At 30.5% G+C, this 14,664-nt stretch overlaps 1 protein-coding gene across 1 annotated transcript; it reads left to right on the forward strand.

Annotated features, from left to right (window-relative positions):
• Positions 1 to 3,279: 3,279 nt before the first annotated feature.
• On the forward strand, positions 3,280 to 5,826 carry LOC122596164 (homocysteine S-methyltransferase 1). The gene is made up of 7 exons (XM_043768695.1): positions 3,280 to 3,606; positions 4,294 to 4,350; positions 4,444 to 4,649; positions 4,847 to 4,976; positions 5,075 to 5,278; positions 5,368 to 5,439; positions 5,523 to 5,826. Exons 1-7 carry the CDS (start codon positions 3,412 to 3,414, stop codon positions 5,676 to 5,678), a joined length of 1,020 nt encoding a protein of 339 aa, XP_043624630.1. The 5' UTR covers positions 3,280 to 3,411; the 3' UTR covers positions 5,679 to 5,826.
• Positions 5,827 to 14,664: the final 8,838 nt, after the last annotated feature.

A 14,664-nucleotide genomic window follows, 5' to 3' on the forward strand; every position in this document is an offset into this window, starting at 1 on the left:
TACTAGAGTACCTTCCTAGACCGATAATACCGGCCGACATATACGGATATTTAAAACATTGGTTGAAATTTACTTGGGACCACTGGACCAACTACATGTACTAATGTATACTTTGATTCATTTGGTAGCTTTCGATAATCTGTCTCTCTTGACTCTTGATAATCTGTTTTATCATTAATAAAACTATCTTCAACGAGAATGTTTTTGAGTGTCTTTAGCTGTCCATTGATAGCCTCTGGCATTGAAGTTTGTTCAAAACTAAATTTTTTTAATGCATATTTTCATCTAAGGGCTTGCCCTTAGCCTATCTCCAATACTAATTTTGTTTGATTGTATATAGTTGTAAGGATATGTATGGATGTTTTATGATTGGAGATAAAACTAAAGGATTTAAGGATGTGTAACGAATTTAAGAATTTGTAAAGATATAATGTGGCTGCTTAAGGACGTCTAAAGACATTCATAGCATTGGAGATAGCCTAAGTAGTACTTTGTAATTTATTTATTTTTTTGAAAAAGTTTGTTAATATATTAGTATCTATATCTATATTTATACTATCTTATAAAGCATTTTGCCCTTTTTTAAATTCTCAAAAGATGATTTGAACTACCTAAATTACTCTCCTTCTTTATTCACTTATTTAAACAACTCTACCTAATATACCTATAATACCCTTAAATCCCAACTACTCATTTTTTTCTTCCTCTTCAAATTTCAACCACTCATTTTTTTCTCTTTACTCCATAAATCATTTTATTCATCTAATTTATTCAAAATCTTTTATCTCAAAACCGTATATCGATAAATTATAAAAGTTGTATGGGTGTTCTTAAAATTTAATGCTCTTTCATTAGAGATGTTATTCGATATACTTTCGATATATTTTTAAATCCGAGTACGGAGCCCATACAACTAAGGCATTTGGCTATCACATTCTATGACTAATCACCCCCACCATATCACCGCCGCATTGCGCGGGTACTATTGCTCGTATAAGATAATGATAAATGATACAAATTGCACTTGACTCATTTCAAACAAACTTAATTAGTTCAAATTAACTCATCTAGAGGAAAATGCATGTGAATTTAGTTAACGAAAACAGTGTCTTTTATAATTTCTTGGACTAGACAAAGTTCTTTCTAGTTAGGTTGCAAGGGAACAATTGATTAAGAAAAAATGTCAAATGCTAAATGTTTGGTGTAAAACTACTACAAGTGGTCTAAATATATATATCAAAGTCTATGAGAGTTGGGACCAAGAAAAAAAGTTGGTGAGAATTGATCGAAGTCCAATTAAACTTCATTCAACACTGATGTAATTCAACTTCACATTATTTTTTCATATTTCCAATTATTATCCGATTGATCAGGATTTCAAAGCCATCGAAACATTCGACCATTTTTATTCGAGAATATATAGAAAACTTTGTAATCTACAAAAATATATATATATATATATATATATAAAATTATGGGGAGTATATAAATTAGGTCACTATACCTAGAAAATCTTAAACCATAAGAGTACATGATTTATTAAATGGATTATTGCATAACATAACAAAATTTTGTTTTAGATCTAGAAAAAATACATACATTTTTGATTTGATTTTAAAGATGAGCGGAGTGCCCACTGAGCAAGCTGGTCACCATAATATTTTTTTTTGTTTATCAAAATATATCTGCCGACGAGAAATCCGTTGCTAATTCGGTCAACATAAATAATTTATTTTGCCTTTCAAAATACGTGTTGCGTCAGATTACCGACGGATATTTCCGTAGGTAATATTTGAGTTCCGTAGGTAAATCTGTCGGAAAACATTACTGACGAGGTTTTTACCTACGGATTTTTTCCGTCGGTAATCCGTCGGTGATAGCAGTTACCAACGGATTTGACCGTCGGTGAAGCCCAGTTTTCTAGTAGTGTTGGAATACTGTCCGGATCCTTAAGTGCTTATTGGGTGTAGAGAAATGATGATGGTGGTGCCTAATTTCTTCCCATGCATCCTTTTTTCATTTTGCTCGTGATTTTCTTGTCTTTTAATTACGAGTATCTTCTTTAAATTGGAGAGAGATGAAGAGAAAGTGATGAGACATTTCAATGAGAAGGGGATGGAGAGGGGATACATATAAAAAAAATGGAGAGGATTAATGGGGAAACATTCCGTCCACCTAATAATTTTTGTTAGATGAAATTAAGCTCTATTTTTGATAATTTTGATTGATAATTTCTAAATATTGTACGTGTTATGGCTAAATTTCATTTCTAATTTAACACTATAAGAATAATCCCAAATATGACATGTTCAATTAGTTTCCGGTTATATATTGCTAGTATTGATGATAACTGTAAGATGGTTTGCGTTATGGGTAAATTTAAAATATACTTTTTAATTTGGTATTATGACCAAAATTCATTGCTATTTTATGTAATCGTTCTCGTTTTAACCTGAAAGCAACATGGTTGGATCAGTGTTAAACACCCCTACCTCTGGAGACAGAGGTCATGAGTTCGATTATCATCCCATGCAAAGGTTGGAAGGCCTTTTTTACCATTTAGGTAGAAACTGGAAGCAGTCTCTCTACTTAGGTAGAAGTAAGGTCTGCCTACATCTTAACCTCCCTCATACATCGTCGAGGTATTGGGGCTCAAAACCCGCAAAAGACGGCACTGAGCAGTTACTTATTTACTTGTTCTCGTTTTAACCTGTCATTGAATTCAATCAATTCCAAATAAAATTATATATATTGATCAGTATATGTTTGTTAGATATTAATACTAACATAGAATTCATTCAAAATGTTAACACTTGGTACATATAGTATGAAAACCTTTTTACAAACATTTCTCATCATCACATTTCCTTACGGATACTTGCCATTTGCCAAGGGTGCCATATAACTCACCTTACTTGGCTTTCACCCGCACCATATGGTATACAACATAGTTTCATTTGGAATATATCCTATCCTAACTAGGTAATATAATAAAATAACTTATGGGTTTGCACTTAACGACTAATTAATACTTTTTCTTCATTTACGTCACTATGGTTATTAATTAGATTAAAAGTTAATTAAACAAATCTTTGGTAATTAAAAAGAAAAACTAAGAAATGAATAAAGCAGATAAAATAAGGCAGAGTGGAAGTCAAGTTAGAATCTGTCTTGAATACGCGTCCCCATTCAGCCGGTGATGCATCTATCCTTTCCACCATCAACGCCTTTAAATACCAACACTTTTTTCCAACCATAACGTGGCTTGTTTCAACAAAAAATACATATACAGCCTGTTTGTTGTATCTTTAAGAAACCATTTTCCTCATACCTTAATTATACATACAAATTAACTATATATATATATACTAGATATAGCATTTCATTTTAAACGCGTAAACATTGAAAGACATGGGTGTTTTATTTGAGGCCAAGAATGAGAAAGAAAAGGCCCCGGGGTTGTTGGAAGATTTCATAGAAAAAGCGGGTGGGTGTGCGGTCATCGATGGCGGTTTCGCGACACAGCTTGAGATTCATGGGGCCTCAATTAACGATCCTCTATGGAGTGCACTTTGCTTGATTAATAACCCTCATCTCATCTCCAAGGTAATTACTAGTACTACATATTATACATTCGTTTCGTTTGGTCGTTAATTTCATAACTTCTTAATTACTTTTCACGTACATATATAAGTGGAATTACAAAAGTGCCTCTGTATCTACTTTTATGTTTTTTTGGGGAATTTGATATTAGTCCCACATTTTTTGAAACTTTTTTCACATTTGTGCATTTTGTGCATTGTGGTAAGAAATAAAGAGTATTAAAAAAAGTAGTACAAATTTCACGCTTTTTTTTTCTTTCATTTCATCCTGGATAGATCATTTAACTTGAATAGAAATGTAAACAAATGGAAGAAACACTAATGAATTTAATTTGTCGATGTCAATATATTCATCTAAATGCATTTTTATCTAGTTAGGTTCTTATTTGGAATAATTTTCTACCGATTTTTTGGTTCAAAATGGTATAAAATATACAACAATTATTAGTCATCTACAACAAATGTGATGTGACGACATAGAGGGTTCAGGTTTCTGGTTGGATGTGTTGTACGTTGTAGATGGTTAAAAAAACTGTTGTAGCTTTATCACTCCTCATAAGAAACTAATTTAGTCATTAGGTGATATACAGAGTGTTTTTTCAATATTTTGAGGAAATGTTGGCTTTTAATTACACTAATGGATATGTATATTTCAAGGCAATATATTGATGGATTGTAAAATCAAATGTAGGTTCACTTGGAATATTTGGAAGCTGGCGCCGATATAATTGTAACTTCTTCATATCAGGTGTGTACATTTTCACCTCATATATATTAACATTGAATTTATTCCTATAGACAAAAACTGAAGAAATATACTTATAATTGTGGTGAATTGTAGGCTACTCTTCCTGGATTTTTATCTAGAGGATTGACACTTGAACAAGGGGAAAAACTACTAGAAAAAAGTGTCAAGTTAGCCAAGGATGCTCGTGATAAATTTTGGGAAAAGGTTGAAAAAATCGGTCATCATTCATATAACCGAGCTTTAGTTGCAGCCTCCATTGGAAGCTATGGTGCATATCTTGCTGATGGCTCAGAATACAGGTGAAGTAGTTAACAATATGATATGCTATTAGCCTCTGACTGTTATATTTTTATAAAAATTGATCTACTCAGGAATGGGTTTTTCGAAAGTTCTGAGTTTCATCTCAAGCATTCCTGTAATTTGGGAGTAGTAGATTAGAATGTCGTTCTAAAAAAAAAAATTCTAATGTTATTTTATTTATTTTTTTGGTTTTCAGTGGGTATTATGGAGAAACTGTGGATTTAAATAAGCTCAAAGACTTCCATCGACGCAGATTGCAAGTTCTAGTTGAAGCCAGTCCTGATATTCTTGCATTTGAGACCATTCCAAATAAGCTAGAGACCCAAGTAAATACCTTGTCCAATTTCTCATAATAACTACTCCGTATAAATTAATATAATTATCTTTGTTCTTATATATTAATTAAAAGGTTAATGTTATATAGGCGATAGCAGAATTACTTGAAGAAGAAAATGTTACAATTCCGTCTTGGATCTGTTTTAGCTCTGTTGATGGAGTAAATGCTCCTTCAGGAGAGAGCTTTGCGGATTGCCTTGAAGTTCTTGACAAAAGTGAACGAATCGCTGCTGTAGGGATAAATTGTGCACCACCACAGTTTGTTCATACCTTAGTTCAGAAATTCAAAGAGGTGAATAATGAACGACTAACCATAGAACTTATCGTTTTTTTTTTGTTTTTTTTTTTTTTTTTTGCTAACATTGTTTGTTTTCAATTAAGGTAACTGAGAAAGTGATTGTTGTGTATCCGAATAGTGGTGAGACATGGGATGGTGTCGCAAAAAGATGGCTGGTGAGTTATATGATCCTGTAAAAGATGATGCTTCATATATGATTTAAAATTAAGAAAAGTCTTTTTTTTTTTTTGTTATTTAGCCATCCAAATGTTTTAATGACGACAAGTTCAAGGTTCTTGCGACAAGATGGCGTGATGCTGGAGCCAAACTCATTGGTGGTTGCTGTCGAACCACACCTTTGACCATTCGTGGCCTTTCAAAGGTTTTGAAGCAAGGTTCTTTGGCTAGCAATTGAAGAAGACAATATATGTTTAAGGGTTTAGTTTTAACTTTATACAATATAATCAAGTAGCCATTGAAGAAATGAAAGTATTAATATCATGTTTTTTAATTTATTTATAATGATGATAAAATAAAATCGAAAATCATTATTGATGTTCAAAGTATGTTTATGCTCTCAATCAAAAGGACGTAGTTTCTCTTGTGACCGAAGATGAATTCCCTAGACCCTAGTCCCTAATTCAAGTCATAGTAGACACTTTACAATAAAAAATCCTGATTCCTTTACATTTAGTAGGGGGGAAAAAAAACTTGGAATACAGGCCCAACATAAGACTCAAGGACAAACAAGAACAAACCAACCCACCTAAAAGGCTGAAATTAAAATAAGACTCAAGAAAGACCTACAATAACAAACAACCCACCTGAAATGGTAAATTAGACTCAAGAAGGACCTACAATAACAAGGTGTGGCAAACAAACCCATCTTTAATAGATTTCCCCAAGAGCAAAATGTGTACCGCAAAGCACAATCCATGTCATTGTCTACCGCATTAAATAATTAAAATAAAAACAATTAAAATTTTGTTGATGGAAAAAGCGAAAATGGAAAAGTAACAAATCAGGTTTCGTGGATAGGTTTCGTGCAAAAGTTGAAAGTATGTTTGGTAAAAATATTGAGGCCAGGGATTATGTTTAATTAATGACAGGTTTAAATATAAATATTTTTGCTTTTGCTGTTACACAAAAGTTATTATTAACAATAACATTCTATAATTTAAAAGTTATAACATAGTCACATACAAGTTCGATCTATTTGACCCAATCCAGACTTTAATATGTACATTAGTTTTAGGTCCAGTTTGTTTAGACTTAATAAAAAAAAATACTTCAGCCATTAATTATTAAAAAGACAAACAGGCCTATGTACATGAGCCTCAAGTCATATAGCACAAAACCACAAAAGGCAAAATTTAAAGACCCGCCTTTTTATTGGCTGGATTGAGATGATAAGTCTAAGTCAAACTAATTATACAAAATTTTGGGCTTCAAAATAGTGAAATGGGCTAACTGAAAATCAATTTAAAAAAAAAAAAGCCAACAAGGATAAAGGGATATTACATCATCTATATTTCCTAACTTTCAAAAGAGTAATAAATACAAGAAGAACAAATAAAAAAAAGAATGTTAGAACAATTGTGGGGTCACATATTTCCCCATTTTTCTTTCTCTTCAATTAAATAAGAAAATTCATCCAAATTATTCAAAATGCTTTATCTCACAAACCGTAAATCGTTAGATGAAAAAAAAAAGTATGGGTATTCTTAAAATCTCGTCCTCTTTCACTAGAGATGCAAATCGATATATTTTTGATAACTTTTTAATTTTCTTTTTTTTCCCCTTGTACTTGTGTACCATGTAGGATATTTGTTTTCACATTTAAATTAGTAAATAACCATATGTACACAACAATGAAGGTTAAAGGCGGAACCCGTCAATACATGGCGTAGCCATGGTGCCCATGGGCGGAGCCCGTCAGTCCATGGCGTAGCCATAGCAGCTAAGGGCGGAGCTCATTAGGTATATTACCCATAACCGATCACCCCCTATGACCTATCACCCTCTATGACCTATCACCCCTACCATCTACCCTTTATGAATATCCTTAAGGGCGAAGCCCGTTCTGAATCACAATTTTCGTTCAACTTACACATGTGTAGGTTATGTGTAAGTATCAAAAAGAAAACGAAAATTAAAAAGTTGTAAAAAGTATATCGAATTGCATCTCTAATGAAAGAGGACGAAGTTTTAAGACTACTCATACTTTTTTTTTCTTCATATAACGATTTATGATTTGTGAGATAAAACATTTTGAATGATTTGGATGAATTTTTTTATTTAATTGAAGAGAGAAAGGTGGGGGAATATCTGACCCAAAATTATTGTTACATTCTTTTTTATTTGTAAATTCTCAAAATGACTCACCCCATAAGTACCTAGTTAAATGGATTTGGGGCAAGAACTTTTAAATGTAATACGGTGGTCCGGTGAGAGAACAAAAAAGTATGTCGACACAATAATTTTACATCGTTATAACGTAATGTCTTAATTTCATGACTTCAGGCATTACAATAAAATAGGGGCAAGTATAGTATATCTAGGCACAAGTAAAAACTAGCCCACGAGAAATTGAATCCTAAATGAATCCATGTTAAAGTCTGGCCGATCAAAGTTCGTACGTGATTTTTAAAAAAAAAAGCTAACTTAGCGATGGGGAAGTGGGAACTCGTTGCGACTCCAAGTCCATTCTGACATGACTTGTGATTCATTTATATTCATCTCAACAGATTAATAGTTCATATATGTAGCGTAGCAGATTTCAAAAAGTTGATGTTAGACTTGTAATTCTTTATTTATTTACTTTTGTTGGGATCTTAATTAATTAGTTTTAATTGCATCTTGCAAAAAATATCATATTTTTTTATTGCCGTTCTATATATACCTATAAATATGATAACACTCCGGTGAGAATAGTCTTAAAATAAGAACGGTGAGAAAACTTAAAAACATAATTTTGATGTAGTAAAAGTCCATAAAACTAACATAGTGCATGACTAATTATCATATTTAAGTGTTTAACAAACACATTGATCCGTCAAAATAAAAAAAATCACATTTTTTGTTGGATGCATCATTTTGATGAATATGCATCCAAGATGGATGCATAAAACAAAAAACATGATTTTCTCGATTTTAACAGATCAATATGTTGTTAAACACTTAAATAATGATAATTAGTTATACACGACTATGTTAGTTTTATGGACTTTTAATACATCAAAATGTATTTTGTAAGTGTTCTCACCGGTTCTAATTTTAAGATTGTTCTTATTTGATTGTCCCCTTATATATATAGGTTTTAAGTAAAACAAGTATTAAAGTAAAAACAAATAAAACAATAAGTAAATAAAACAACAAGTATTAAAGTAAAACATCACCTTGCATCATGAAAATTATCGTGCATCAATTGCTTCGTGAATCTTCGTGTATCAATTTAATCATAATCTAAGAGTCAAGATATTGTCTTATTTGTTTTATTTTAATACTTGTTTTACCATACCCAATATTTTATTTATAAACTAAAGTAAATTGTCAAAATAATAATATTACGAGATAGTAAATCGACAAAATAACAAAGGAAGAGTGTAAATGAAATGAATGTAGTATGGCCACCAATTTAATATACACTTAATTTGATCGAGCTTGTCCTTCTGGCTAAAACTTTTAGTGGTGGACCCTTAAACTTATATAATTCCTTCATTTCTGTACATTTTTCTGTCATTACTTAAATATGTAGGACATATGAAATTATGTGTTGGATTGAATTGGGGTTTAAATAACAAGTTAATAACACTGAGAAACAAACATATATGCCTTGCTTTCAATGCATCATTGAGGCAATAATGGAGATCTTGAGAGGAGAAAGATTAAGTTAGTAGCATATATATACTAATTAGTTACAATGCAAGTTATTAGCACATTTTATGTAATCATGTTTAAATGTAGGATTCATACGACGTACATATAAGGTAGAGTCTGGCCGTGTAATGGTCTTTACTTATAAGGTATGGATAATATCTCCGACATATAGAATCATAGATAGAAGTGTGAAATGGCTATAACTAATTTATAGGTGTAAATAAGTTTTCGATCTCTAAGGGGTGATTAGTTGGGAAATTTTTTTTTATATATTTTTCAATTTTGTTTTCCAAGGAAACAAAAAACATGGTACGTGTTCCACTTTTATACAGTAGTAAACTCTTTTTAGAAAATTAGAAACGAAAAACTAGAAAACATTTTACATATCTAAGCGTGCCCTAGTGTTCATATGAAGGGTAAAATACACAATTAAATACATAATATTTCATAATGGTACATAGACGTACAGGTTGTTCTGGTTTTGTATCCATTATAGATGTTACGGCACAAAATGTATGTAGGAATTTTAAGCATGAGTAACTGGAACCAGATTTTGATATATAATTCAAAAGAATTATTGAGACAACTTTTCTGGTTTTATCTACTGGATATCGCCAAAATACTACGAGTATTAATTATAAGTTTGACCATATATCTAGTAACCAACATGTATAATGCAGTTTACTCAAGTGTTTGTAGCCCGGCCTGCTGTTATAAGCAAAGTAGCTAGGCCAGTTTTTTGAGCATTTGATCATATAATTGAACTTCTTTTATTTTTATCAACATATTATTATACTAACAAAAGCCTATAGATTACAAACTAAAGATAATTTAATTAATCATACACTTATTTAGTTATTTACCTCACTACAATTGATCAAAAATTTTGCTAGTAAAATGTTTGCTTGTGGCCGTAGTTATAAACCAGACAATGTCACAATCATCATCATGGTCATCACAAGCAATAATGTTAGATGACAAATCTTGTCAAACTTAATGAGCCATGATTGTATCCACCGACTACAAGATGGAATATTTGTATCTCATCACATATCTCAAGGACCATATACTACTCACCAGCTAATCAACTAATGAAGATATATCAAAACTAACACAAAAGTTACAAGAGATGTACAACCGTATATATATGAATATAATTATGATATTGAATTTTCTTGATCTACCAAAGAAACTACCAAGTAAATAAAATTTAATTTACTTAGCAAATAGTAGTATCATATATAATATATAATTCCAAAATACCCACGGTTTTGCCCCTAACATTAGCAAATAGGATCATAGATATAGTGGAAAAAACGTGGTTATTTTGAAAGTAGATGAATAATTAAATGATGATAATGATAATATATATATGAAAATTTGATGGAAAATTAAAGACCTAACATTATGTGTATTATTAGTTATGGAGAGCATCAGGGCAACTGGGTATTCTTCTTTTGTTTTCTTGGAAGCCTTTTCCAATTGAAACACTACTACTAGTAGTACTAGTAAATTTGCCATTGAAGAACTTCTTGTATAGCTCTGATCTTTTTATTTGATCTAAATCTTCATGATCAGGTGACGATAATGATGACGATATTCTGATGGCTCTTACACAAAAACAATCACTATTCAAAACACATATTTGAAGCAGTACTGAAATGAAGATCAAAAGCAAGACCATTGATGATGAGTAGTGGTACATTGCAAATGATTTTGGCCGTCTCTGGATAGTGAAAAACCACATAAATCTCAGCTGATCCTGTTTGTGGATTTTTTTTTATATAAATCTCAGCTCGCTCTTGTGGTTCTTCTATCTATTACTCGTATATCTTTTTGTGTGCCTCTATTTTTCTCACTCAAACACACGCTCACATACAGTGGTTTTATCTAAATTGAGAGATACATATGAAAGATGTAAATAGAAGATTTATGAGTTTTCATGCATGAATGGGGCCCACTTGATAGAATGGCAGAAAGGGACCATAGACTCATAGAGGCATATATAGGCTATTTAACAACTAATTAAATTCCTATGCGATGAATTTAGGTTAATCTATACTAGTATTTTTTTTAGTAGTACTACTTGGTGTCTTGCTTGCTACATCCAATTTTGATTTATTAAGTCTTTCTTATAACTCTAACAGTGAAAATTTATGTTTACATTATATACTTCATATATATAAAATATATGAACAAATTGAGTTTTAAATATATTTTTCATCGATATAACTTTTATGAAATACTATATAATACAAATAAAAATATTGAAGGTCCAAGTTGATTAGACTAAAATCTAAAAAATATAAATTAAACATTTAATATGAGACAGAGAGAATATATCATAATGAAAAATAGTCTAGTATATATTAGATGGCTTAAAAGATACAACCATTACAAATAAAGATACAACCTTTATATTAAATTAAATGTGAGAATAATAAACCAGGTGGAAAAAATTCGTCCTAATTAAAAAAAAAACCATCTACAAAAATTGTCTTACTGACTTTCATCCCATGATGTTTTTCACGATCCAGGCCTTGAGGGAAACTAACACGAAGATAGTAGCTCCAATACTTGAATTGATCCACAACAAACCCTACCACTAAGAAGTAAGAATAACACCAACATAAATGTTCATACCAATTCCATATCTAAATATATAGTAATTGATATAAAGGGTTGATGTAGATATTTTAAAAAATAAATTATGGATAATATAATATAATCATTAAAGATATTTTTAAATATTTTCCACCATGTAACTTTTAACATTGGACTGTTCTTTTTATAATATATAGTATAGAATATATATATATATATATATAAAATACCACTATCGATCAATCATACCTATAATATATAGTATAGAATATCTATATTTTTAATGAACACAACTTTAATGTTTTTACACCAGACATTAGTTCATAATTAATTACATTCACAAATACTAATGCCTAAAATAAAAGATTGTCTAGCTTAAACAATGTATGTAGTCTATTCAAATCATACGTGGGTTTAATTGGTTTAAGAAAAAGTACATGATTATAAAATAACTAAGAGGGTACGAAATGCTAAATAAGTAGTTTATAGAAGTACCCAGATTTGGTATATAGAATAGAATATATATATTATTTGAGGAATACATGTAACAACAGAAAAAATGGAAACGTTTAAGGGAGAAGCCGGGAATCCCGCTATGGTGTTGAGTAACCCATTTTTGTTGTCTAATTAACCAGTACGTTTTCCCCTTTGAGTCAATGTTCTTTCCCACCCCTAAAACAATGCTATAATACTCTTCTCATATATTTCACCTTTGTTTTACTTGTACAATTTATTGTTGTTTTTACCATCAAGTTGTGACTTGATATATGACTATTTACGCTATAAGCATCATTTATGTAGAATTTGTTTGTATATCCGATCCCTTATATTAAGGATCGATGAAGAGTCGAAAAAGAATCCGGTGTAGGTTTTTGTTTGGTTGATCGTAAGAGAAATTAAAGATAGATACATATGATATTTATAAAATTGGATGATATTTGATCTTCCAACCTAGTTTCTATATGATTGAAGTTTAATTTGTACGAAGCATTATCATATAAGACATCTATACCAAAAACTAGTGATCACAAGCTGATCAATATTCATCTATGCAGATATATATTACATAGAAGCAATTGTAATGGTTGCCATATATCATTGTCCGTGTGCAACGTCATGGCGGACAACATCAATCCGCTATCGTCCTTTAACGGTCGAGTGTTGTTGAGCACAACGTCGATGGCGCCATATTGGGGACGAGTTAACGTGGTTTTTTCTGATTGGATATTTTTTAGGTATAGTAGATTATTATATGGAATAGATACTATAAATATTGTGATGTCCTGTTTTTAGATTATCTTTATCAGTAATTTCTCAAAGGATCATGCAATATAATATTATAAATCTTATGAAAGATGATCGATCTCCTACGAACATTTATTAGTTTCTTATTAGTTTTGCTTGTCACATAGTAGTATTTCATTGGCTAACTCTTTATTAGTTTTTTAATATATACTATTATTTATAAATTTTACTAGTTTTTCTTTAATATTTTACATTCTATAAACTTTTATAAAAATATAGTAATTTTTATTTTTTTTTTATGAACATTTTGACATAAGTTTTATTAAAAACAAAGTTATTTTGTAAAAAAAAATATTTTTTACATTTTTACTAATTTTATAATTTCCTTTTGTCATATATATATATAAGATTATTGTAAAACTCATTTACTTATTTAAAGTAAAATAATTATTTTAATATGATAAAAATAATTTAAATTCTATTAATAATAATAAAAACAATGGTTTAAGTTGGGTTATGAGTGTGAGTGAGAATTTGAATGAGATTGGTTTGTATAGGTGAAAGAAAAATAAATTAATATTTAATTAAAAGTTGTATTGAATTGTTTCACTGTTGAGAATAATGTGATTGTTACAAGTATAGTTTTGATGCTATATAGTTGCAAGAGATTTGTTGACCAGTGCATGTGGGGCATTGATTAGTATATATTTAATGAACTCAATCTTTTAAAATTACATTTAGTGATCATTAATTCAATTTGGTTATTATTATTTTTATATGAATAATTAATGCATGATTTTATATACTACTCGTAACAAAGTTTGAGTTCATTATATAGATATTTAACCAATGCTCTTGACACTTGTTACCAAATCGCGCTAAGCGTTTGCTCATGTAATATCCTCTTTTTCAATGAGGTGGTGTAAATGTTACCTATGTTCTTATAGATGGACAACAAAAAATCCAAGTTTTAGTGGGCCATGGATCGCAAGTATTTTGTTCCTATATTTGATGGTAATGCCATCGAGTTTTTTTGGTTTCAGGGTCGTGTTAGTGGTTCATGGAATCATAATTCGTATCCTCTATAGTGCAATTACTTGGTTTGGGTTTGGGTTTGGGTTTTGGGGGCCATGGGTTGTCAACTTGTCATTGTTCTTGGTTGGTACCCGTCGTCATCTCCCTTGCTTGTGGATTGTGGTTCTAGTCCTGTAGATTTTGAATTATGGTTCATTTAGTTGTGATTTAAGTTCTCGGGTTGGGGTGGTTTAAGCAATGTATAATTAGTAACAGTTTCAAATTAGTCCATTTAACCGATTCAACCATTACCTTGTGGATTGTGGTTGTAGGTTTTGATTTGTGGTTCATTTAGTAAATGTTTTTTCTATTGATATAATGATTTTATATGTTTGTGACGAATTCAAGAGTTTTTGTAAACCAAATTAGTTCAAGATGAAATCATATAATTTTTTTATATTTTTTTATAATCATTTAATTATTTACACATTTAATCAGTTGATGTTGATCTGTCGTTCAGTCTTCAAATACATATAATAATTGTATGTTGCAATATGTCGAATTAAATCAAAAAGTATCTTAATAAGGTTTTAATAAGCAACAAAGATGTCAGATCAAAATATATAAACAAATATTATCTAAAAAAAAGTACGAATATT

The sequence above is a fragment of the Erigeron canadensis genome, chromosome 4, assembly GCF_010389155.1.
Source record: "Erigeron canadensis isolate Cc75 chromosome 4, C_canadensis_v1, whole genome shotgun sequence".
Classification (NCBI taxonomy): Eukaryota; Viridiplantae; Streptophyta; class Magnoliopsida; order Asterales; family Asteraceae; genus Erigeron; species Erigeron canadensis.

Excerpts from the sequence above, each read along its gene's own strand:
- LOC122596164 (XM_043768695.1), top strand. The coding sequence starts at position 3,412 with ATGGGTGTTTTATTTGAGGCCAAGAATGAGAAAGAAAAGGCCCCGGGG. Across the intron at positions 5,279-5,367 it reads TAGTTCAGAAATTCAAAGAG|GTAACTGAGAAAGTGATTGT; the intron begins GTGAATAATGAA and ends TTTTCAATTAAG. Across the intron at positions 5,440-5,522 it reads GTGTCGCAAAAAGATGGCTG|CCATCCAAATGTTTTAATGA; the intron begins GTGAGTTATATG and ends TTTGTTATTTAG.